General features: G+C 42.4%; 1 protein-coding gene across 1 annotated transcript in view; it reads right to left on the reverse strand.

Moving 5' to 3' along the window:
• The window catches only part of BEST1 (bestrophin 1), a 107,813-nt gene that overhangs the window by 39,026 nt on the left and 41,231 nt on the right, over nt 1-27,556 (reverse strand). Inside the window, exons 2-3 of the mRNA XM_053720462.1 lie at nt 12,885-12,979; nt 3,559-3,792 (exon numbers count right to left, since the gene is read on the reverse strand). Coding sequence (XP_053576437.1) covers nt 3,559-3,792; nt 12,885-12,979 — 329 coding nt within the window. The remainder of the gene's footprint in view (nt 1-3,558; nt 3,793-12,884; nt 12,980-27,556) is intronic.

A 27,556-nucleotide genomic window follows, 5' to 3' on the forward strand; every position in this document is an offset into this window, starting at 1 on the left:
CTATTCTCTGCTGAGTGTCACCATTGTGTGACATAGAATGTTATATAGGGATCACCCTATCACTTGTTACTGCAGCTATTCTGTGCTGAGTGTTACCCCTGTGTTACCTAGAATGTTATATAGGGATCACCCTATCACTTGTTACGGCAGCTATTCTGGGCTGAGTGTTACCCTTGTGTGACCTAGAATGCTATATAGGGATCACCCTATCACTTGTTACTGCAGCTATTCACTGCTGAGTGTTTCCCTTGTGTGACCTAGAATGTTATATAGGGATCACCCTATCAGTTGTTACTGTAGCTATTCTGTGCTTAGTGTTACTCTTGTGTTATATAGAATGTTATATAGGGATCATACTATCCCTTGTTACTGCAGCTATTTACTGCTGAGTGTTACCCTTGTGTGACCTAGAATGTTATATAGGGATCACCCTATCACTTGTTACTGTAGCTATTCTGTGCTGAGTGTTACCCTTGTGTGATCTAGAATGTTATATAGGGATCACCCTATCACTTGTTACTGCAGCTATTCTGTGCTGAGTGTTACCCCTGTGTTACCTAGAATGTTATATAGGGATCACCCTAACAGTTGTTACTGTAGCTATTCTGTGCTGAGTGTTACCCTTGTGTGACCTAGAATGCTATATAGGGATCACCCTATCACTTGTTACTGCAGCTATTCACTGCTGAGTGTTTCCCTTGTGTGACCTAGAATGTTATATAGGGATCACCCTATCAGTTGTTACTGTAGCTATTCTGTGCTGAGTGTTACCCTTGTGTGATCTAGAATGTTATATAGGGATCACCCTATCACTTGTTACTGTAGCTATTCTGTGCTGAGTGTTACCCTTGTGTGACCTAGAATTTTATATAGGGATCACCCTATCACTTGTTACTGTAGCTATTATGTGCTGAGTGTTACCCTTGTGTGATCTAGAATGTTATATAGGGATCTCCCTATCACTTGTTACTGCAGCTATTCTGTGCTGTTACCCTTGTGTGACCTTGAATGTTATATAGGGATCACCCTATCACTTGTTACTGCAGCTATTCTGTGCTGAGTGTTACCCTTGTGTGACCTAGAATTTTATATAGGGATCACCCTATCACTTGTTACTGTAGCTATTCTGTGCTAAATGTTACCCTTGTGTGGCCTAGAATGTTATATAGGGATCACCATATCACTTGTTACTGCAGCTATTCTGTGCTGAGTGTTACCCTTGTGTGACCTAGAATGTTATATAGCGATCGCCCTATTACTTGTTACTGTAGCTATTCTGTGCTGAGTGTTACCCTTGTGTGATCTAGAATATTATATAGGGATCACACTATCAGTTGTTACTGTAGCTATTCTGTGCTGAGTGTTACTCTTGTGTTATATAGAATGTTATATAGGGATCATACTATCCCTTGTTACTGCAGCTATTTACTGCTGAGTGTTACCCTTGTGTGACCTAGAATTTTATATAGGGATCACCCTATCACTTGTTACTGTAGCTATTATGTGCTGAGTGTTACCCTTGTGTGATCTAGAATGTTATATAGGGATCTCCCTATCACTTGTTACTGGAGCTATTCTGTGCTGTTACCCTTGTGTGACCTTGAATGTTATATAGGGATCACCCTATCACTTGTTACTGCAGCTATTCTGTGCTGAGTGTTACCCTTGTGTGACCTAGAATTTTATATAGGGATCACCCTATCACTTGTTACTGTAGCTATTCTGTGCTAAATGTTACCCTTGTGTGGCCTAGAATGTTATATAGGGATCACCATATCACTTGTTACTGCAGCTATTCTGTGCTGAGTGTTACCCTTGTGTGACCTAGAATGTTATATAGCGATCGCCCTATTACTTGTTACTGTAGCTATTCTGTGCTGAGTGTTACCCTTGTGTGATCTAGAATATTATATAGGGATCACACTATCAGTTGTTACTGTAGCTATTCTGTGCTGAGTGTTACTCTTGTGTTATATAGAATGTTATATAGGGATCATACTATCCCTTGTTACTGCAGCTATTTACTGCTGAGTGTTACCCTTGTGTGACCTAGAATGTTATATAGGGATCACCCTATCATTTGTTACTGCAGCTATTCTGTGCTGAGTGTTACCCCTGTGTTACCTAGAATGTTATATAGGGATCACCCTAACAGTTGTTACTGCAGCTATTCACTGCTGAGTGTTTCCCTTGTGTGACCTAGAATGTTATATAGGGATCACCCTATCAGTTGTTACTGTAGCTATTCTGTGCTGAGTGTTACCCTTGTGTGATCTAGAATGTTATATAGGGATCACCCTATCACTTGTTACTGTAGCTATTCTGTGCTGAGTGTTACCCTTGTGTGACCTAGAATGTTATATAGGGATCACCCTATCACTTGTTACTGTAGCTATTATGTGCTGAGTGTTACCCTTGTGTGATCTAGAATGTTATATAGGGATCTCCCTATCACTTGTTACTGCAGCTATTCTGTGCTATTACCCTTGTGTGACCTAGAATGTTATATAGGGATCACCCTATCACTTGTTACTGCAGCTATTCTGTGCTGAGTGTTACCCTTGTGTGACCTAGAATTTTATATAGGGATCACCCTATCACTTGTTACTGCAGCTATTCTGTGCTGAGTGTTACCCTTGTGTGACCTAGAATGTTATATAGGGATCACTTGTTACTGTAGCTATTCTGTGCTGAGTGTTACCCTTGTGTGACCTAGAATGTTATATATGGATCACCCTATTACTTGTTACTGCAGCTATTCACTGCTGAGTGTCACCATTGTGTGACATTGAATGTTATATAGGGATCACCCTATTACTTGTTACTGCAGCTATTCACTGCTGAGTGTCACCATTGTGTGACATAGAATGTTATATAGGGATCACTTGTTACTGTAGATATTCTGGGCTGAGTGTTATCCTTGTGTGACCTAGAATGTTATATAGGGATCACTTGTTACTGTAGCTATTATGTGCTGTGTGTTACCCTTGTGTGATGTAGAATGTTATATAGGGATCACCCTATCACTTGTTACTGCAGCTATTCACTGCTGAGTGTCACCATTGTGTGACATAGAATGTTATATAGGGATCACCCTATTACTTGTTACTGCAGCTATTCACTGATGAGTGTCACCATTGTGTGACATAGAATGTTATATAGGGATCACTTGTTACTGTAGATATTCTGGGCTGAGTGTTATCCTTGTGTGACCTAGAATGTTATATAGGGATCACTTGTTACTGTAGCTATTATGTGCTGTGTGTTACCCTTGTGTGATGTAGAATGTTATATAGGGATCACCCTATCACTTGTTACTGCAGCTATTCTGTACTGAGTGGTCCCCAGCGCTTGCTGATTCCTTTTATCACAGACTCTTGTCACTGGTTCCTATGATTGTGGTACTGTGAGCCCATTAGTGCCACACAAGTGGTTTTAGGCAGCTTTTCTCTGTGATTGTTACCTCTGGCTTTTTGTTACACCTGACTCATGGTATTATCTGCCTACAGTGTGCTCTATTTGTTAACTTATTCCCCTGCTTCTTTCCCCTGCACTAACCAGCATTCACCACATGCTGCAGAGTTGGAAACCTCTTGTAGACAGCTGTACTGACGGAGCGCAGTATCAGTACCCCAGTCAGGTTGGCGTAACGCATGAGTGTTCGTCTCAGTATCCTGCCGCGCTCATCTGTACCATGCACATTGCTGGACACCAGGCACATGAGGCGGTCCGGCCATGGCACACTCTCATACTGAGCCCACCAGCGTGAAACTACCAGAGTCACATAGAAACCTACAAAAGAGAGGCATGAGCACATGAGTGTGTGTCTAGGTTACAATGCAGAGTGACAAGTAAAATGGCTACCTATTATTTTCAAACCCAAGCTTTCCCACCTTTAAACCTTCGTAACATTCCTCATACTGGTAACACATTCTAAAAAGCTTCTTTATGGCGAACATTATTCATGTTTCAGATAAAGAATGTCATTTTAAATAACTTTCAAATTGACTTCTATAATCATATTTTCTTTGTTCTTTTTATACCCTTTGTTGAAAAGCAGGGACGTAAACACAGGAGTGTGCATGTGTCTGCAGCACTATATTGCAGAAGTTTTGCAAGACTGATATCCATTTACAAGAGCACTAGATGGCAGCACAATTTCCTGCCATGTAGTGCTCCAGACACCTACCTAGGTATCTCTTCAATAAAGGATACCAAGAGAACAAAGCAAATTTGATAAAATAAGTAAATTGGAAACTTTTTTAAAATTGTATGCTCTGTCTGAATCACAAGATAAGTTATAATGCAAAATATTATGCTACAAATGACAAACCAAAAATGGTTCAGCCATTAATAAAGGCTAAAGGTGTGAAACACACTGAGCAAACTATAGTCTCTCCCATTTCTCTCTACACACAGTGCTTGCAGGCTTGTAGTCACCAGTAAGGAGCGAAATCATCTCGCTGACCCTCACATGGGCGGCCCTCACTCAATTCTCTAAACAGTGTCTGAACCTGGAGATTATCTAATAAGTCTCATAAGTAATAAGAGGTCCCTTAAAGAGTTTTAGAAAGGTAAATATTACATTGAGAGCTGTTTATCTGGCTATATGGGTTGTGAATGTGGGGCAGAGACACACACCTTACAATATAATGGTTAAAATACAGCCCCCATAGTTTTTGTGGGATTTCTTTCCATGCTGGTGAGTTTTTGATTATCAGACCCTTACTAAGTGGGGGAGCTGCCTCCCATAGAAAGTAACAACTCTCTCTAGAATGGAGAGTCACATAGGGAATAGTAAGTGGGGAGCTCCCTCCCATATAAAGTAATGACTTTCTCTAGAATGGAGAGTCACACAGGGAATAGGTAGCAGGAGCTGCCTTCCATACAAAGTAATGACTCTCTCTAAAATGGAGAGTCATACAGGGAATAGTTAGCGGGAGCTGCCTTCCATACAAAGTAATGACTCTCTCTAGAATGGAGAGTCACACACGGCTAGATTACGAGTTATGCGTTAGGCTTAAAAAGCAGCGTTGGCCGGTCTTAACGCTGCTTTTTAATGCCCGCTGGTATTACGAGTCTTGAAGGTACAGGTGTACCGCTCACATTTTTGGCCAGACTTGTAAATACCGCAAATCCACTTACGTAAATTGCGTATCCTCTTTTTTCAATGGGACTTTCATAGCTCCGGTATTACGAGTCTGCCAAAAAGTGAGCGGTAGACCCTCTCCTGTCAAGACTGGTACCGCATTTTAAAGTCAGTAGTTAAGAGTTTTACACTACAACGCCGTAGCATAAAACTCTTAACTAAAGTGCTAAAAAGTACACTAACACCCATAAACTACCAATTAACCCCTAAACCGAGGCCCCTCCACATTGCAAACACTAAAATAAAAATTGTAACCCCTAATCTGCCGAATCGGACATAGCCGCCACTATAATAAATATATTAACCCCTAAACCGCTGCACTCCCGCATCGCAAACACTAGTTAAATATTATTAACCCCTAATCTGCCGTCCCTAACATCGCAGACACCTACCTACATTTATTAACCCCTAATCTGCCGCCCCCAACATCGCCGCCACTATATTAAAGTTATTAACCCCTAAATCTAAGTCTAACACTATCCCTAACACCCCCTAACTTAAATATAAAAGGCTCTTTTAAGGGCTATTTGTAATTTAGTGTAGGGTAGGGCTTTTTTTTTATTTTGGGGGGCTTTTTTATTTTGTTAGGGGGATTAGATTAGGTGTAATTAGTTTAAAAATCTTGTAATTTGTTTATTATTTTCTGTAATTTAGTGTTTGTTTTTGTACTTTAGCTAATTTTATTTAATTGTATTTAATTTAGGGAATTCATTTAATTATAGTGTAGTGTTAGGTGTTAGTGTAATTTAGGTAAGGTTTTATTTTACAGGTAAATTTGTCTTTATTTTAGCTAGGTAGTTTATTAAATATTTAATAACTATTTAATAACTATTCTACCTAGTTAAAATAAATACAAACTTGCCTGTAAAATAAAAATAAACCCTAAGCTAGTTACAATGTAACTATTAGTTATATTGTAGCTAGCTTAGGGTTTATTTTATAGGTAAGTATTGAGTTTTAAATAGGAATAATTTAGTTAATTATAGTAATTTTATTTAGATTTATTTAAATTATATTTAAGATAGTGGGGGTTAGGGTTAGGGTTAAACTTAGGTTTAGGGGTTAATAAATTTAGAATAGTGGCAGCGACGTTGGGGGTGGTAGATTAGGGGTTAATAAATGTAGGTAGGTGGCAGCGATGTTAGGGACGGCAGATTAGGGGTTAATAATATTTAAGTAATGTTTGCGATGCGGGAGTGCGGCGGTTTAGCGGTTAATATGTTTATTATAGTGGCGGCGACGTTGGGGGCGGCAGATTAGGGGTTAATAAGTGTAGGTAGGTAGCTGCGACATTGGGGGCGGCAGATTAGGGGTTAATAAATATAATGTAGGTGTCAGCGATGTCGGGGGCGGCAGATTGGGGGTTCATAAGTATAATGTATGTGGCTGCGGTGTCTGGAGCGGCAGATTAGGGGTTAATAATTATAATGTAGGTGTCGGCGATGTCGGGGGCGGCAGATTAGGGGTTAATAAGTGTAAGATTAGGGGTGTTTAGACTCAGAGTTCATGTTAGGGTGTTAGGTGTAAACATAAATTTTATTTCCCCATTGGAATCAATGGGGCTGCGTTAAGGAGCTGTACACTGCTTTTTTGCAGGTGTTAGACTTTTTTTCAGCCGGCTCTCCCCGTTGATTCCTATGGGGAAATCGTGCACAAGCACGTTACACCAGCTCACCGCTGACTTAAGCAGCGCTGGTATTGGAGTGCGGCAAGGAGCAACATTTTACTCAACGCTCACTTCTTGTCTGGGTTGTAAAAACCCATAATACCAGCGCTGTCTGTAAGTGAGCGGTGAGCATAAACTGCTCGTTAGCACCGCAGAGCCTCTAACGCAAAACTCGTAATCTAGGTGACAGAATAGTGAGTGGGGAGCTCCCTCCCATAGAAAGTAATGATACACTCTAGAATGGAGAGTCAAACAGGGAATAGTGAGAGGGAGATGCCTTCTATACAAAATAATGACTCTTCCTAGAATGGAGAGTCACACAGGGAATAGTGAGTGTGGAGCTGCCTCCCATATAAAGTTATGACTCTCTCTATAATGGAGAGTCACTCAGGGAATAGATAGCTGGAGCTGCCTCCCAAAGAAAGTAATGACTCTCTCTAGAATGGACAGTCAAACAGGGAATAGTGAGAGGGAGCTGCCTTCCATACAAAATAATGACTCTTCCTAGAATGGAGAGTCACACAGGGAATAGTGAGTGGGGAGTTGGCTCCCATATAAAGTTATGACTCTCTCTATAATGGAGAGTCACTCAGGGAATAGTGAGTGGGGAGTTTCCTCCCACAGAAAGTAATGACTCTCTCTAGAATGGAGAGTCACACAGGCAATAGTTAGCAGGAGCTGCCTCCCATAGAAAGTAATAACTCTCTCTAGAATGGTGAGTCACACAGGGAATAGTTAGTGGGAGCTGCCTCCCATACAAAGTAATGACTCTTTTTAAAATGCAGAGTCACAGAGGGATTAGTGAGTGGGGAGCTGCTTCCCATAGAAAGTAATAACTCTTTCTATAATGGAAAGTCACTCAGGGAATAGATAGCTGGAGCTGCCTCCCAAAGAAAGTAATGACTCTCTCTAGAATGGAGAGTCAAACAGGGAATAGTGAGAGGGAGCTGCCTTCCATACAAAATAATGACTCTTCCTAGAATGGAGAGTCACACAGGGAATAGTGAGTGGGGAGCTGCCTCCCATAGAAAGTTATGACTCTCTCTAGAATGGAGAGTCACTCAGGGAATAGTGAGTGGAGAGTTTCCTCCCACAGAAAGTAATGACTCTCTCTAGAATGGAGAGTCACAAAGGCAATATTTAGCGGGAGATACCTCCCATACAAAGTAACAACTCTCTCTAAAATGGACAGTCATACAGGGAATAGTTAGCGGGAGCTGCCTTCCATACAAAGTAATGACTCTCTCTAGAATGGAGAGTCACTCAGGGAATAGATATCTGGAGCTGCCTCCCAAAGAAAGTAATGACTCTCTCTAGAATGGAGAGTCAAACAGGGAATAGTGAGAGGGAGCTGCCTTCCATACAAAATAATGACTCTTCCTAGAATGGAGAGTCACACAGGGAATATTGAGTGGGGAGCTTCCTCACACAGAAAGTAATGATTCTCTCTAGAATGGAGAGTCACACAGGCAATAGTTTGCGGGAGCTGCCTCCCATAGAAAGTAATAACTCTCTAGAATGGTGAGTCACACAGGGAATAGTTAGTGGGAGCTTCCTCCCATACAAAGTAATGACTCTCTTTAAAATGCAGAGTCACACAAGGATTAGTGAGTGGGGAGCTGCCTCCCATAGAAAGCAATGACTCTCTATAATGGAGAGTCACACATAGACTAGGGAGTGGTGAGCTTCCCTCCATAGAAAGTAATGACTCTCTATAGAATGGAGAGTCACACAGGGAATAGTGAGTGGGGAGCTGCCTCCCATAGAAAGTAATGACTCTCTCTATAATGGAGAGTCATACACAGACTAGGGAGTGGTGAGCTTCCTTCCATAGAAAGTAATGACTCTTTATAGAATGGAGAGTCACACAGGGAATAGTGAGTGGGGAGCTGCCTCCCATAGAAAGTAATGACTCTCTCTAGAGTGGAGAGACACATAGGGCATATTGAATGGTGAGCTGCCTCTCATAGAAAGTAATGACTCTCTCTAGAATAGAGAGTCACACAGGAAATAGTTAGTGGGGAGCTGTCTCCCATAGAAAGTAATTAAACTCTCTAGAATGGAGGGTCACACCGGAATAGTGAGTAGGAGCTGCCTCTCATAGAAAGTAGTGACTCTTTCTCTAGAGTGGAGAGACACATAGATAATATTGAGTGGTGAGCTCTGCCTCCCATAGAAAGTAATGACTCTCTCTATAATGGAGAGCCACACAGGGAATAGTGAGTGGAGAGCTGCCTGCCATAGCAAGTAATGACTCTCTCTAGAAAGGAGAGTCACACAGTAAATAGTGAGTGGGAGCTGCCTCCCATTGAAAGTAGTGACTCTCTCTAGAATGTAGAGTCACACAGGCAATAGTGAGTGGGGAGCTGCCTTCCATAGAAAGTAATGACTCTCTCTAGAATGTAGAGTCACACAGGCAATAGTGAGTGGGGAGCTGCCTTCCACAGAAAGTAATGATTATTTCTAGAGTGGAGAGACACATAGGGAATATTGAGTGGTGAGCTGCCTGCCATAGCAAGTAATGACTCTCTCTAGAAAGGAGAGTCACACAGTAAATAGTGAGTGGGAGCTGCCTCCCATAAAAAGTAGTGACTCTCTCTAGAATGTAGAGTCACACAGGCAATAGTGAGTGGGGAGCTGCCTTCCATAGAAAGTAATGACTCTCTCTAGAATGGAGAGTCACACAGGGAATAGAATAGTGAGCTGGGAACTGCCTTGCATAGAAAGTAATGACTCTCTCTAGAATGGAGACACACAGGGAATAGTGAGTGGGGAGCTGCCCTGCATAGAATGTGATTAATCTCTTTAGAATGGAGAGTCATACAGGGAATAGTAATGACTCTCTCTAGAATGTAGATTGTAGAGTCACACAGGGAATAGTGAGAATGAGCTGCCTCCCATAGAAAGTAATAACTCTCCCTAGAGTGGAGAGACACATAGGGAATAGTGAGTGGTGAGCTGCCTCCCATAGAAAGTAATGACTCTTTCTAGAATGGAGAGTCACATAGGGAATAGTAAACTGGGAGCTGCCTCCCATAGAAAGTAACGACTCTCTCTAGAATGTAGAGTCACACAGGGAATAGTTAGTGGGGAGCTGTCTCCCATCGAAAGTAATGACTCTCTCTAGAATGGAGAGTCACATAGGGAATAGTGAATGGTGAGCTGCTTCCCATAGAAAGTGATGACTCTCTAGAATGGAGAGACACACAGGGAATAGTGAGTGGGGAACTGTCTCCAAAATAAAGTAATGACTCTCTCTAGAATGGAGAGTCACACAGGGAACAGTGAATGGTGAACTGCCTCCTATAGAAAGTGGTGACTCTCTCTAGAATAGAGAGACACACAGGGAATTGTGAGTGGGGGAGCTGTCTCCAATAGAAAGTAACGACTCTCTCCAGAATAGAGAGTCACACAGGGAATAGTGAGTGGGGAGCTGCCTCCAATAGAAATTAATGACTCTCTAAAATGGAGAATCACACATAGGATAGTGAGTGGTGGCAGGGGCACCTAGCACTAATAGTAACAGGTTTAAACAAATACAATTACAATTGTGCTGTTTTCCGCTCTCTTTACCTTCTGATTTAGTGATAACAAGATCTGCAAATCTACCTCATACTTTAGTGAATCAGCTTTATACTAACGCAGGATAGTTGCCTCAATGGAAAGTTTTTTGGTCACTGTGTTTATTAGTCAGTTTTAGTGTTTATCACTTGTCTATGAATCAGTTTGTGTATGAGCCAACAAGCGTATTATGTAAGATAGTCAGTGTGAGTCAGTCTGCATGTTGTGTATCAGTGCAAGGGGCGTATATATGCAGATTTATGCCTGTATTTGTTAATTATTATGTGTAGTATTGTTATATTCATTTATATGTGCAGATATATGCCTGTATTTGTTTACTATTATGTGTACTATTAATTTATATGTGCATATATATGCCTGTATTAGTTTATTATTATGTATATTATTGTTATATTCATTTATATGTGCGGATATATGCCTGTATTTGTTTATTATTATCTGTAATATTGTTATATTCATTTATATGTGCGTATATATGCCTCTATTAGTTTATTATTATGTATAGTATTGTTATATTCATTTATATGTGTGGATATATGTCTGTATTAGTTTATTATTATATATAGTATTGGTATAGTCATTTATATGTGCAGATACATGCCTGTATTAATTTATTATTATGTGCACTATTGTTATATTCATTTATATGTGCAGATATCTGCCTATATTAGCTTATTATTATGTGTACTTTTCATTTATATGTGCAGATATATGCCTGTAATAGTTGATTATTATATTAACTATTTTTATATTCATATATATTTACAGATTTAAGCCTTTATTAGTTTATTATTATGTGTGCAGTTGTTATATTAATTTATATGTGCAGATATATGACTGTATTAGTTTATTATAATGTGTACTATTGATATATTCATTTATATGTGCATATATGTGCCTGTATTAGTTTATTATTATGTGTACTATTGATATATTCATTCATATGTTTAGATATATGCCTGTATTAGTTTATTATTATGTGTACAATTGATATATCCATCTATATGTGTGGATATATGCCTGTATTAGTTTATTATTATGTGTATTATTTATATATTTATTTATATGTATATATATATATATATATATATATATATATATATATATACATATATGCCTGTATTAGTTTATTATTATGTGTACTATTTATATATTCATATATATGTGCAGATATATGCCTGTATTAGTTTATTATTATGTGTACTATTGATATATTCATCTATATGTGCGGATATATGCCTTTATTAGTTTATTATTATGTGTACTATTGATATATTAATCTATATGTACAGATTTATGCCTGTATTAGTTTATTATTATGTGTACTATTGATTTATTCATCTACAGTCTATATGTGCAGATATATGCCTGTATTAGTTTATAATTATGTATACTATTCATTTATATGTGCGCATATATGCCTATATTAGTTTATTATTATGTGTACTATTGTTATATTCAATTATATGTGCAGATACATAACTGTATTAGTTTATTATTATGTGTACTATTGATATATTCATCTATACAGTGGGGGGAAAAGTATGTGAGGAAATGTGATAAACATGTATGTATGAGCCTTTCCAGAAGTTTTGAGGCGAGGGGGAGTAGGGAAATAGGGTGGTGGTTGGATGGGGATGATGGATCAAGAGAAGATTTTTTGTTGGTGTTTAAGGGATGAGGGAATTATACCAGTGCTTAGGGAGAGATGAAAAATTTGTGTGAGGATAGGAGTAAGAGTAGGAGATAGGGAGGGCAGTCATTTTGAGAGGATGGGATCAAGGGAACAGGTCATGAGGTGAGAGGAGTATATGAGGGCAGAAACTTCTTCCTCAGTAGCAGGAGCAAAAAAGCAAAGTCTGTGGCTTTGTGGGTTTTGGACATTGGTGATGGTTGAGGGGGTTGGAGACTGATTGTGTGTTGATAGATAATTTAGTTTCTGATAGAATCTATTTTGCTGGTGAAGTGGTTGGCAAAATCTTGAGCTGAGAGAGAAGTGGAAATAGGAGGTGGGGGTGGGCAGCGAAGGGTGTTAAAATTGTAGAACAGACATTTTGGGTTTGAAGAAAGAGTAGAGATAAGAGTAGATAAGTAGTCCTGCTTGGAAAGGTTAAGGGCAGAATAGTAGGAGTTCAAGATGAACTTGTAATGAAGGAAGTACAGCCCCCTTTTTTCATATATCGACAGGCTGCGTGCCTGGCGAATCCATGCAGGCAGTTTCTCGTTGGTTTGTGTTTTAAATATCAGGGCCCCAGTCTGTGTGTGAGTTCTCCCACTGGACTACAGTAGAAGAAAGCCCAATCTTAAACTTAAATAAACCATAAACAACAAAGTCTTTCATAATTTGTGCTAAGGTTAACCATGTAAATAAGTATCCTGGGTGGTCCTTACTTTTTACTACCTTCTATTATAGATGCCCCTAATAAAGTATGTTACATGAAAAGTTCCCTCCCATGATGCACTCCTCTCCCTCTGCTTCCCTCTTACCTAGTACAAATGAGACGGGGATTAGCTCTGCATAGTTGTTACAATACATAGCCAGCTTCTCAAAGTGAATCCTCTGCTGCTCGCTCAGTAGGAACCTGCAGTGACACACAGTACAGAGAGTAGTCACACACAGTACAGAGAGTGGTCAAACACAGTACAGAGAGTGGTGGCACACAGTACAGATAGTGGAGACACAGTACAGAGAGTGGTGAAACACAGTACAGAGAGTGGAGACACAGTACAGAGAGTGGTGACACACAGTACAGAGAGTGGTGACACACAGTACAGAGAGTGGTGACACACAGTACAGAGAGTGATGAAACACAGTACAGAGAGTGGAGACACAGTACAGAGAGTGGTCACACACAGTACAGAGAGTGGTGACACACAGTACAGAGAGTGGTGACACACAGTACAGAGAGTGGTGACACACAGTACAGAGAGTGGTGACACACAGTACAGAGAGTGGTCACACACAGTACAGAGAATGGTCACACACAATACAGAGAGTGGTCACACACAGTACAGAGAGTGGTGACACACAGTACAGAGAGTGGTGACACACAGTACAGAGAGTGAGGACACACAGTACAGAGAGTGAGGACACACAGTACAGAGAGTGAGGACACACAGTACAGAGAGTGAGGACACACAGTACACAGTAACACAGTAACGTGCACACAGCTAGAGGGGATGTTAAAGTCATGTGACAGTAATGTGCACACAGCTAGACAGGATGGTAAAGTCATGTGACAGTAAAGTGCACAAAGCTAGTGAGGATAGAAAAGTCATGCGACAGTAACGTGCACACAGCTAGAGAGGATGGTAAAGTCATGTGACAGTAACGTGCAGACAGCTAGAGGGGATGGTAAAGTCATGTCACAGTAACGTGCACACAGCTAGAGAGGATGGTAAAGTCATGTGACAGTAACGTGCACACAGCTAGAGAGGATGGTAAAGTCATGTGACAGTAACGTGCACACAGCTAGAGAGGATGGCACAGAGATGTGACAGTAACGTGCACACAGCTAGAGAGGATGGCACAGAGATGTGACAGTAACGTACACACAGCTAGAGAGGATGGCACAGAGATGTGACAGTAACGTGCACACAGCTAGAGAGGATGGTAAAGTCATGTGACAGTAACGTGCACACAGCTAGAGAGGATGGTAAAGTCATGTCACAGTAACGTGCACACAGCTAGAGAGGATGGCACAGAGATGTGACAGTAACGTGCACACAGCTAGAGAGGATGGTAAAGTCATGTGACAGTAATGTGCAGACAGCTAGAGGGGATGGTAAAGTCATGTCACAGTAACGTGCACACAGCTAGAGAGGATGGTAAAGTCATGTGACAGTAACGTGCACACAGCTAGAGAGGATGGTAAAGTCATGTGACAGTAACGTACACACAGCTAGAGGGGATGGTAAAGTCATGTGACAGTAACGTGCACACAGCTAGAGAGGATGGTAAAGTCATGTAATAGTAACGTGCACACAGCTAGAGGGGATGGTAAAGTCATGCGACAGTAACGTGCACACAGCTAGAGAGGATGGTAAAGTCATGTAATAGTAACGTGCACACAGCTAGAGGGGATGGTAAAGTCATGCGACAGTAACGTGCACACAGCTAGAGGGGATGGTAAAGTCATGCGACAGTAACGTGCACACAGCTAGAGGGGATGGTAAAGTCATGTGACAGTAACGTGCACACAGCTAGAGAGGATGGTAAAGTCATGTGACAGTAACGTGCACACAGCTAGAGAGGATGGTAAAGTCATGTCACAGTAACGTGCAGACAGCTAGAGAGGATGGTATAGTCATGTGACAGTAACGTACACACAGCTAGAGAGGATGGTAAAGTCATGTGACAGTAACGTGCACACAGCTAGAGAGGATGGTAAAGTCATGTCACAGTAAAGTGCACACAGCTAGAGAGGATGGTAAAGTCATGTGACAGTAAAGTGCATACAGCTAGAGGGGATGGTAAAGTCATGCAACAGTAACGTACACACAGCTAGAGAGGATAGTAAAGTCATGTGACAGTAACGTGCACACAGCTAGAGGGGATGGTAAAGTCATGCAACAGTAACGTACACACAGCTAGAGAGGATAGTAAAGTCATGTGACAGTAACGTACACACAGCTAGAGAGGATGGTAAAGTCATGTGACAGTAAAGTGCATACAGCTAGAGGGGATGGTAAAGTCATGCAACAGTAACGTACACACAGCTAGAGAGGATAGTAAAGTCATGTGACAGTAACGTACACACAGCTAGAGGGGATGGTAAAGTCATGCGACAGTAACGTGCACACAGCTAGAGAGGATGGTAAAGTCATGTCACAGTAACGTGCACACAGCTAGAGGGGATGGTAAAGTCATGCGACAGTAACGTGCACACAGCTAGAGAGGATGGTAAAGTCATGTGACAGTAACGTGCACACAGCTAGAGAGCATGGCACAGAGATGTGACAGTAACGTGCAGACAGCTAGAGAGGATGGTAAAGTCAAGTGACAGTAAATTGCACACAGCTAGAGAGGATGGCACAGAGATGTGACAGTAACGTGCACACAGCTAGAGAGGATGGTAAAGTCATGTGACAGTAACGTGCACACACCTAGAGAGGATGGTAAAGTCATGTGACAGTAACGTGCACACAGCTAGAGAGGATGGTAAAGTCATGTGACAGTAACGTGCACACACCTAGAGAGGATGGTAAAGTCATTTTACAGTAAAGTGCACAAAACTAGAGAGGATGGTAAAGTCATGTGACAGTAACGTGCACACAGCTAGAGAGGATGGTATAGTCATGTGACAGTACAGTGCACACAGGTAGAGAGGATGGTAAAGTCATGTGACAGTAACGTGCACACAGCTAGAGAGGATGGTAAAGTCATGTGACAGTAACGTGCACACAGCTAGAGAGGATGGTAAAGTCATGTGACAGTAACGTGCACACAGCTAGAGGGGATGGTAAAGTCATTTTACAGTAAAGTGCACAAAACTAGAGAGGATGGTAAAGTCATGTGACAGTAACATGCACACAGCTAGAGAGGATGGTAAAGTCATGTGACAGTAACGTGCACACAGCTAGAGAGGATGGTAAAGCCATGTGACAGTAACATGCACACAGCTAGAGGGGATGTGAAAGTCATGTGACAGTAAAGTGCACACAGCTAGAGAGGATGGCACAGAGCTGTGACAGTAACGTTCACACAGCTAGAGAGGATGGCACAGAGCTGTGACAGTAACGTGCACACAGCTAAAGAGGATGGTAAAGTCATGTAACAGTAACGTGCACACAGCTAGAGGGGATGGCACAGAGATGTGACAGTAACGTGCACACAGCTAGAGGGGATGGCACAGAGATGTGACAGTAAAGTGCACACAGCTAGAGAGGATGGTAAAGTCATGTGACAGTAACGTGCACACAGCTAGAGGGGATGGTAAAGTCATGTGACAGTAACGTGCACACGGCTAGAGAGGATGGTAAAGTCATTTGACAGTAACGTACACACAGCTAGAGGGGATGGTAAAGTCATGTGACAGTAACGTACACACAGCTAGAGGGGATGGTAAAGTCATGTGACAGTAACGTTTACACAGCTAGAGAGGATGGTAAAGTCATGTGACAGTAACGTGCACACAGCTAGAGAGGATGGTAAAGTCATGTGACAGTAACATGCACACAGCTAGAGAGGATGGTAAAGTCATGTGACAGTAACGTGCACACAACTAGAGAGGATGGTAAAGTCATGTGACAGTAACGTACACACAGCTAGAGAGGATGGTAAAGTCATGTGACAGTAACGTACACACAGCTAGAGGGGATGGTAAAGTCATGTTACAGTAAAGTGCACACAACTAGAGAGGATGGTAAAGTCATGTGACAGTAACATGCACACAGCTAGAGAGGATGGTAAAGTCATGTGACAGTAACGTGCACACAGCTAGAGGGGATAGTAAAGTCATGTGACAGTAACGTGCACACAGCTAGAGAGGATGGTAAAGTCATTTTACAGTAAAGTGCACACAGCTAGAGAGGATGGTAAAGTCATGTGACAGTAACGTACACACAGCTAGAGAGGATGGTAAAGTCATGTGACAGTAACGTACACACAGCTAGAGAGGATGGTAAAGTCATGTGACAGTAACGTACACACAGCTAGAGGGGATGGTAAAGTCATGTGACAGTAACGTGCACACAGCTAGAGAGGATGGTATAGTCATGTGACAGTAACGTACACACAGCTAGAGGGGATGGTAAAGTCATGTGACAGTAACGTGCCCACAGCTAGAGAGGATGGTAAAGTCATGTGACAGTAACGTGCACACAGCTAGAGAGGATGGTAAAGTCATGTGACAGTAAAGTGCACACAACTAGAGAGGATGGTAAAGTCATGTGACAGTAACGTACACACAGCTAGAGGGGATGGTAAAGTCATGTGACAGTAACGTGCACACAGCTAGAGAGGATGGTATAGTCATGTGACAGTAACGTGCACACAGCTAAAGAGGATGGTAAAGTCATTTTACAGTAAAGTGCACACAGCTAGAGAGGATGGTAAAGTCATGTGACAGTAACGTGCACACAGCTAGAGAGGATGGCAAAATCATATGACAGTAAAGTGCACACAGCTAGAGAGGATGGTAAAGTCATGTGACAGTAACGTGCACACAGCTAGAGAGGATGGTAAAGTCATTTTACAGTAAAGTGCACACAGCTAGAGAGGATGGTAAAGTCATGTGACAGTAACGTACACACAGCTAGAGGGGATGGTAAAGTCATGTGACAGTAACGTGCACACAGCTAGAGAGGATGGTATAGTCATGTGACAGTAAAGTGCACACAGCTAGAGAGGATGGTAAAGTAATTTGACAGTAACGTGCACACAGCTAGAGAGGATGGTAAAGTCATGTGACAGTAACGTGCACACAGCTAGAGAGGATGGTAAAGTCATGTGACAGTAACGTGCACACAGCTAGAGAGGATGGTAAAGTCATGTGACAGTAACGTGCACACAGAGCTAGAGGGGATGGTAAAGTCATTTTACAGTAAAGTGCACACATCTAGAGAGGATGGTAAAGTCATGTGACAGTAACGTACACACAGCTAGAGGGGATGGTAAAGTCATGTGACAGTAACGTGCACACAGCTAGAGAGGATGGTATAGTCATGTGACAGTAAAGTGCACACAACTAGAGAGGATGGTAAAGTCATGTGACAGTAACGTGCACACAGCTAGAGAGGATGGTATAGTCATGTGACAGTAAAGTGCACACAGCTAGAGAGGATGGTAAAGTCATGTGACAGTAACGTGCACACAGCTAGAGAGGATGGTAAAGTCATGTGATAGTAACGTGCACACAGCTAGAGAGGATGGTAAAATCATGTGACAGTAACGTGCACACAGCTAGAGAGGATGGTAAAGTTATGTTACAGTAACGTGCACACAGCTAGAGAGGATGGTAAAGTCATGTGACAGTAATGTGCATACAGCTAGAGAGGATGGTAAAGTCATGTGACAGTAAAGTGCATACAGTTAAAGGGGATGGTAAAGTCATGTGACAGCAACGTGCACACAGCTAGAGAGGATGGTAAAGTCATGTGACAGTAACGTACACACAGCTAGAGGGGATGGGAGAGTGAGGACACACAGTACACAGTAACACAGTAACACAGTAACGTGCACACAGCTAGAGGGGATGTTAAAGTCATGTGACAGTAATGTGCACACAGCTAGACAGGATGGTAAAGTCATGTGACAGTAAAGTGCACAAAGCTAGTGAGGATAGAAAAGTCATGCGACAGTAACGTGCACACAGCTAGAGAGGATGGTAAAGTCATGTGACAGTAACGTGCAGACAGCTAGAGGGGATGGTAAAGTCATGTCACAGTAACGTGCACACAGCTAGAGAGGATGGTTAATTCATGTGACAGTAACGTGCACACAGCTAGAGAGGATGGTAAAGTCATGTGACAGTAACGTGCACACAGCTAGAGAGGATGGCACAGAGATGTGACAGTAACGTGCACACAGCTAGAGAGGATGGCACAGAGATGTGACAGTAACGTACACACAGCTAGAGAGGATGGCACAGAGATGTGACAGTAACGTGCACACAGCTAGAGAGGATGGTAAAGTCATGTGACAGTAACGTGCACACAGCTAGAGAGAATGGTAAAGTCATGTCACAGTAACGTGCACACAGCTAGAGAGGATGGCACAGAGATGTGACAGTAACGTGCACACAGCTAGAGAGGATGGTAAAGTCATGTGACAGTAACGTGCAGACAGCTAGAGGGGATGGTAAAGTCATGTCACAGTAACGTGCACACAGCTAGAGAGGATGGTAAAGTCATGTGACAGTAACGTGCACACAGCTAGAGAGGATGGTAAAGTCATGTAATAGTAACGTGCACACAGCTAGAGGGGATGGTAAAGTCATGCGACAGTAACGTGCACACAGCTAGAGGGGATGGTAAAGTCATGCGACAGTAACGTGCACACAGCTAGAGGGGATGGTAAAGTCATGTGACAGTAACGTGCACACAGCTAGAGAGGATGGTAAAGTCATGTGACAGTAACGTGCACACAGCTAGAGAGGATGGTAAAGTCATGTCACAGTAACGTGCAGACAGCTAGAGAGGATGGTATAGTCATGTGACAGTAACGTACACACAGCTAGAGAGGATGGTAAAGTCATGTGACAGTAACGTGCACACAGCTAGAGAGGATGGTAAAGTCATGTCACAGTAAAGTGCACACAGCTAGAGAGGATGGTAAAGTCATGTGACAGTAAAGTGCATACAGCTAGAGGGGATGGTAAAGTCATGCAACAGTAACGTACACACAGCTAGAGAGGATAGTAAAGTCATGTGACAGTAACGTGCACACAGCTAGAGGGGATGGTAAAGTCATGCAACAGTAACGTACACACAGCTAGAGAGGATAGTAAAGTCATGTGACAGTAACGTACACACAGCTAGAGAGGATGGTAAAGTCATGTGACAGTAAAGTGCATACAGCTAGAGGGGATGGTAAAGTCATGCAACAGTAACGTACACACAGCTAGAGAGGATAGTAAAGTCATGTGACAGTAACGTACACACAGCTAGAGGGGATGGTAAAGTCATGCGACAGTAACGTGCACACAGCTAGAGAGGATGGTAAAGTCATGTCACAGTAACGTGCACACAGCTAGAGGGGATGGTAAAGTCATGCGACAGTAACGTGCACACAGCTAGAGAGGATGGTAAAGTCATGTGACAGTAACGTGCACACAGCTAGAGAGCATGGCACAGAGATGTGACAGTAACGTGCAGACAGCTAGAGAGGATGGTAAAGTCAAGTGACAGTAAATTGCACACAGCTAGAGAGGATGGCACAGAGATGTGACAGTAACGTGCACACAGCTAGAGAGGATGGTAAAGTCATGTGACAGTAACGTGCACACACCTAGAGAGGATGGTAAAGTCATGTGACAGTAACGTGCACACAGCTAGAGAGGATGGTAAAGTCATGTGACAGTAACGTGCACACACCTAGAGAGGATGGTAAAGTCATTTTACAGTAAAGTGCACAAAACTAGAGAGGATGGTAAAGTCATGTGACAGTAACGTGCACACAGCTAGAGAGGATGGTATAGTCATGTGACAGTACAGTGCACACAGGTAGAGAGGATGGTAAAGTCATGTGACAGTAACGTGCACACAGCTAGAGAGGATGGTAAAGTCATGTGACAGTAACGTGCACACAGCTAGAGAGGATGGTAAAGTCATGTGACAGTAACGTGCACACAGCTAGAGAGGATGGTAAAGTCATTTTACAGTAAAGTGCACAAAACTAGAGAGGATGGTAAAGACATGTGACAGTAACATGCACACAGCTAGAGAGGATGGTAAAGTCATGTGACAGTAACGTGCACACAGCTAGAGAGGATGGTAAAGCCATGTGACAGTAACATGCACACAGCTAGAGGGGATGTGAAAGTCATGTGACAGTAAAGTGCACACAGCTAGAGAGGATGGCACAGAGCTGTGACAGTAACGTTCACACAGCTAGAGAGGATGGCACAGAGCTGTGACAGTAACGTGCACACAGCTAAAGAGGATGGTAAAGTCATGTGACAGTAACGTGCACACAGCTAGAGGGGATGGCACAGAGATGTGACAGTAACGTGCACACAGCTAGAGGGGATGGTAAAGTCATGTGACAGTAACGTGCACACGGCTAGAGAGGATGGTAAAGTCATTTGACAGTAACGTACACACAGCTAGAGGGGATGGTAAAGTCATGTGACAGTAACGTACACACAGCTAGAGGGGATGGTAAAGTCATGTGACAGTAACGTTTACACAGCTAGAGAGGATGGTAAAGTCATGTGACAGTAACGTGCACACAGCTAGAGAGGATGGTAAAGTCATGTGACAGTAACGTGCACACAGCTAGAGAGGATGGTAAAGTCATGTGACAGTAACGTGCACACAACTAGAGAGGATGGTAAAGTCATGTGACAGTAACGTACACACAGCTAGAGAGGATGGTAAAGTCATGTGACAGTAACGTACACACAGCTAGAGGGGATGGTAAAGTCATGTTACAGTAAAGTGCACACAACTAGAGAGGATGGTAAAGTCATGTGACAGTAACATGCACACAGCTAGAGAGGATGGTAAAGTCATGTGACAGTAACGTGCACACAGCTAGAGGGGATAGTAAAGTCATGTGACAGTAACGTGCACACAGCTAGAGAGGATGGTAAAGTCATTTTACAGTAAAGTGCACACAGCTAGAGAGGATGGTAAAGTCATGTGACAGTAACGTACACACAGCTAGAGAGGATGGTAAAGTCATGTGACAGTAACGTACACACAGCTAGAGAGGATGGTAAAGTCATGTGACAGTAACGTACACACAGCTAGAGGGGATGGTAAAGTCATGTGACAGTAACGTGCACACAGCTAGAGAGGATGGTAAAGTCATGTGACAGTAACGTACACACAGCTAGAGGGGATGGTAAAGTCATGTGACAGTAACGTGCACACAGCTAGAGAGGATGGTAAAGTCATGTGACAGTAACGTGCACACAGCTAGAGAGGATGGTAAAGTCATGTGACAGTAAAGTGCACACAACTAGAGAGGATGGTAAAGTCATGTGACAGTAACGTACACACAGCTAGAGGGGATGGTAAAGTCATGTGACAGTAACGTGCACACAGCTAGAGAGGATGGTATAGTCATGTGACAGTAACGTGCACACAGCTAAAGAGGATGGTAAAGTCATTTTACAGTAAAGTGCACACAGCTAGAGAGGATGGTAAAGTCATGTGACAGTAACGTGCACACAGCTAGAGAGGATGGCAAAATCATATGACAGTAAAGTGCACACAGCTAGAGAGGATGGTAAAGTCATGTGACAGTAACGTGCACACAGCTAGAGAGGATGGTAAAGTCATTTTACAGTAAAGTGCACACAGCTAGAGAGGATGGTAAAGTCATGTGACAGTAACGTACACACAGCTAGAGGGGATGGTAAAGTCATGTGACAGTAACGTGCACACAGCTAGAGAGGATGGTATAGTCATGTGACAGTAAAGTGCACACAGCTAGAGAGGATGGTAAAGTAATTTGACAGTAACGTGCACACAGCTAGAGAGGATGGTAAAGTCATGTGACAGTAACGTGCACACAGCTAGAGAGGATGGTAAAGTCATGTGACAGTAACGTGCACACAGCTAGAGAGGATGGTAAAGTCATGTGACAGTAACGTGCACACAGAGCTAGAGGGGATGGTAAAGTCATTTTACAGTAAAGTGCACACATCTAGAGAGGATGGTAAAGTCATGTGACAGTAACGTACACACAGCTAGAGGGGATGGTAAAGTCATGTGACAGTAACGTGCACACAGCTAGAGAGGATGGTATAGTCATGTGACAGTAAAGTGCACACAGCTAGAGAGGATGGTAAAGTCATGTGACAGTAACGTGCACACAGCTAGAGAGGATGGTATAGTCATGTGACAGTAAAGTGCACACAGCTAGAGAGGATGGTAAAGTAATTTGACAGTAACGTGCACACAGCTAGAGAGGATGGTAAAGTCATGTGACAGTAACGTGCACACAGCTAGAGAGGATGGTATAGTCATGTGACAGTAAAGTGCACACAACTAGAGAGGATGGTAAAGTCATGTGACAGTAACGTGCACACAGCTAGAGAGGATGGTAAAGTCATGTGACAGTAACGTGCACACAGCTAGAGAGGATGGTAAAGTCATGTGATAGTAACGTGCACACAGCTAGAGAGGATGGTAAAATCATGTGACAGTAACGTGCACACAGCTAGAGAGGATGGTAAAGTTATGTTACAGTAACGTGCACACAGCTAGAGAGGATGGTAAAGTCATGTGACAGTAATGTGCATACAGCTAGAGAGGATGGTAAAGTCATGTGACAGTAAAGTGCATACAGTTAAAGGGGATGGTAAAGTCATGTGACAGCAACGTGCACACAGCTAGAGAGGATGGTAAAGTCATGTGACAGTAACGTACACACAGCTAGAGGGGATGGTAAAGTCATGTGACAGTAACGTGCACACAGCTAGAGAGGATGGTAAAGTCATGTGACAGTAACGTGCACACAGCTAGAGAGGATGGTAAAGTCATGTGACAGTAACGTGCACACAGCTAGAGGGGATGGTAAAGTCATGTGACAGTAACGTGCACACAGCTAGAGGGGATGGTAAAGTCATGTGACAGTAAAGTGCACACAACTAGAGCGGATGGTAAAGTCATGTGACAGTAACGTGCACACAGCTAGAGAGGATGGTAAAGTCATGTGACAGTAAAGTGCACACAGCTAGAGAGGATGGTATAGTCATGTGACAGTAACGTGCACACAGCTAGAGAGGATGGCACAGAGATGTGACAGTAACGTTCACACAACTAGAGAGGATGGTAAAGTCATGTGACAGTAACGTGCACACAGCTAGAGAGGATGGTATAGTCATGTGACAGTAAAGTGCACACAGCTAGAGAGGATGGTAAAGTAATTTGACAGTAACGTGCACACAGCTAGAGAGGATGGTAAAGTCATGTGACAGTAACGTGCACACAGCTAGAGAGGATGGTAAAGTCATGTGACAGTAACGTGCACACAGCTAGAGAGGATGGTAAAGTCATGTGACAGTAACGTGCACACAGAGCTAGAGGGGATGGTAAAGTCATTTTACAGTAAAGTGCACACATCTAGAGAGGATGGTAAAGTCATGTGACAGTAACGTACACACAGCTAGAGGGGATGGTAAAGTCATGTGACAGTAACGTGCACACAGCTAGAGAGGATGGTATAGTCATGTGACAGTAAAGTGCACACAACTAGAGAGGATGGTAAAGTCATGTGACAGTAACGTGCACACAGCTAGAGAGGATGGTATAGTCATGTGACAGTAAAGTGCACACAGCTAGAGAGGATGGTAAAGTAATTTGACAGTAACGTGCACACAGCTAGACAGGATGGTAAAGTCATGTGACAGTAACATGCACACAGCTAGAGAGGATGGTATAGTCATGTGACAGTAAAGTGCACACAACTAGAGAGGATGGTAAAGTCATGTGACAGTAACGTGCACACAGCTAGAGAGGATGGTAAAGTCATGTGACAGTAACGTGCACACAGCTAGAGAGGATGGTAAAGTCATGTGATAGTAACGTGCACACAGCTAGAGAAGATGGTAAAATCATGTGACAGTAACGTGCACACAGCTAGAGAGGATGGTAAAGTTATGTTACAGTAACGTGCACACAGCTAGAGAGGATGGTAAAGTCATGTGACAGTAATGTGCATACAGCTAGAGAGGATGGTAAAGTCATGTGACAGTAAAGTGCATACAGTTAAAGGGGATGGTAAAGTCATGTGACAGCAACGTGCACACAGCTAGAGAGGATGGTAAAGTCATGTGACAGTAACGTACACACAGCTAGAGGGGATGGTAAAGTCATGTGACAGTAACGTGCACACAGCTAGAGAGGATGGTAAAGTCATGTGACAGTAACGTGCACACAGCTAGAGAGGATGGTAAAGTCATGTGACAGTAACGTGCACACAGCTAGAGGGGATGGTAAAGTCATGTGACAGTAACGTGCACACAGCTAGAGGGGATGGTAAAGTCATGTGACAGTAAAGTGCACACAACTAGAGCGGATGGTAAAGTCATGTGACAGTAACGTGCACACAGCTAGAGAGGATGGTAAAGTCATGTGACAGTAAAGTGCACACAGCTAGAGAGGATGGTATAGTCATGTGACAGTAACGTGCACACAGCTAGAGAGGATGGCACAGAGATGTGACAGTAACGTTCACACAACTAGAGAAGATGGTAAAGTCATGTGACAGTAACGTGCACACAGCTAGAGAGGATGGTAAAGTCATGTGACAGTAACGTGCACACAGCTAGAGAGGATGGCACAGAGATGTGACAGTAACGTGTACACAGCAAGAGAGGATGGTAAAGTCATGTTACAGTAACGTGCACACAGCTAGAGGGGATGGTAAAGTCATGTTACAGTAACGTGCACCACACCCCCCAACTGTCCCGATTTTCGCGGGACAGTCCCGATTTTAGGGGTCTGTCCCTCTGTCCCGCGTTGCTAGCCATCTGTCCCGATTTGCCCCAGGCATTTAAATTTTTTTTTTTTTTTTTTTTTTTTTTAAATTCTGTTTTGCCCATACTAAGCAGCTGGCTTTGCTCTCACAGGGTTAGATACCTGTTAGATTCCCTGTGGAAAAGGAATGGTGTGTGGGTTAAGCAGGAGTAAGAAGGCTGTATACACTCTGACCACGGGTAATGGTGACCTCTCTAACCTACCTCTGGTAGTGATGATGTCTAACCCCTGGTGATAATACTAGCATGCCTTCAGTTTTATACAATGAGCACTGCTAATACCAGGGTAACGAACAGTGTAACGAACAGTGGCAGCTGCAGACTGCCAGCTAATGTGCTTGCCAACCCCAGGACCCCATACAATGAATTACAGATACCCATATATGATGTAGTGTGTGTGTCTATCTGTATCCATAACTGTGTGTGTGTATCTGTATGTATAAGTTTATGCTATTTAGTGTGTGTGTGTGTGTCTGCATGTATAAATGTAAGCTATGTAGTGTGTGTATGTGTATCTGCATGTGTAAGTGTATGCTTTGTAGTGTGAGTGTGTCTGCATGTATAAGTGTATGCTATGTAGTGTGAGTGTGTCTGCATGTATAAGTGTATGCTATGTAGTGTGAGTGTATCTGTATGTATAAGTGTATGCTATGTAGTGTGAGTGTGTCTGCATGTATAAGTGTATGCTATGCAGTGTGTGTATCTGCATGTGTAAGTGTATGCTGCATGTATAAGTGTATGCTATGTAGAGTGTGTGTATCTGCATGTGTAAGTGTATACTATGTAGTGTCTGTGTATCTGCATGTATAAGTGTATGCTGCATGTATAAGTGTATGCTATGTAGTGAGTGTGTATCTGCATGTATAAGTGTATGCTATGTAGTGTGTGTGTATCTGCATGTATAAGTGTATGCTATGTAGTGTGTGTGTATCTGCATGTGTAAGTGTATACTATGTAGTGTCTGTGTATCTGCATGTATAAGTGTATGCTTCATGTATAAGTGTATGCTATGTAGTGAGTGTGTATCTGCATGTATAAGTGTATGCTATGTAGTGTGTGTGTATCTGCATGTATAAGTGTATGCTATGTAGTGTGTGTGTATCTGCATGTATAAGTGTATGCTATGTAGTGTGTGTGTATCTGCATGTATAAGTGTATGCTATGTAGTGTGTATGTATCTGCATGTATAAGTGTATGCTATGTAGTGTGTGTGTATCTGCATGTATAAGTGTATGCTATGTAGTGTGTATGTATCTGCATGTATAAGTGTAAGCTATGTAGTGTGTGTGTATCTGCATGTATAAGTGTATGCTATGTAGTGTGTGTGTATCTGTATGTATAAGTGTGTGTGTGTGTATCTGCATGTATAAGTGTATGCTATGTAGTGTGTGTGTATCTGCATGTGTAAGTGTATGCTATGTAGTGTGTGTGTATGTATCTGCATGTGTAAGTGTATGCTATGTAGTGTGTGTGTGTGTGTGTGTGTGTGTATCTGCATGTATAAGTGTATGCTATGTAGTGTGTGTGTATCTGCATGTGTAAGTGTATGCTATGTAGTGTGTGTGTATCTGCATGTATAAGTGTATGCTATGTAGTGTGTGTGTGTGTATCTGCATGTGTAAGTGTATGCTATGTAGTGTGTGTGTATGTATCTGCATGTGTAAGTGTATGCTATGTAGTGTGTGTGTGTGTGTGTGTGTATCTGCATGTATAAGTGTATGCTATGTAGTGTGTGTGTATCTGCATGTGTAAGTGTATGCTATGTAGTGTGTGTATATGCATGTATAAGTGTATGCTATGTATTGTGTGTGTATCTGCATGTATAAGTGTATGCTATGTAGTGTGTGTATCTGCATGTATAAGTGTATGCTATGTAGTGTGTGTGTATGCATGTATAAGTGTATGCTATGTAGTGTGTGTGTATGCATGTATAAGTGTATGCTATGTAGTGTGTGTATCTGCATGTATAAGTGTATGCTATGTAGTGTGTGTGTATGCATGTATAAG

The sequence above is a fragment of the Bombina bombina genome, chromosome 7 (genome assembly GCF_027579735.1).
Source record: "Bombina bombina isolate aBomBom1 chromosome 7, aBomBom1.pri, whole genome shotgun sequence".
Classification (NCBI taxonomy): Eukaryota; Metazoa; Chordata; class Amphibia; order Anura; family Bombinatoridae; genus Bombina; species Bombina bombina.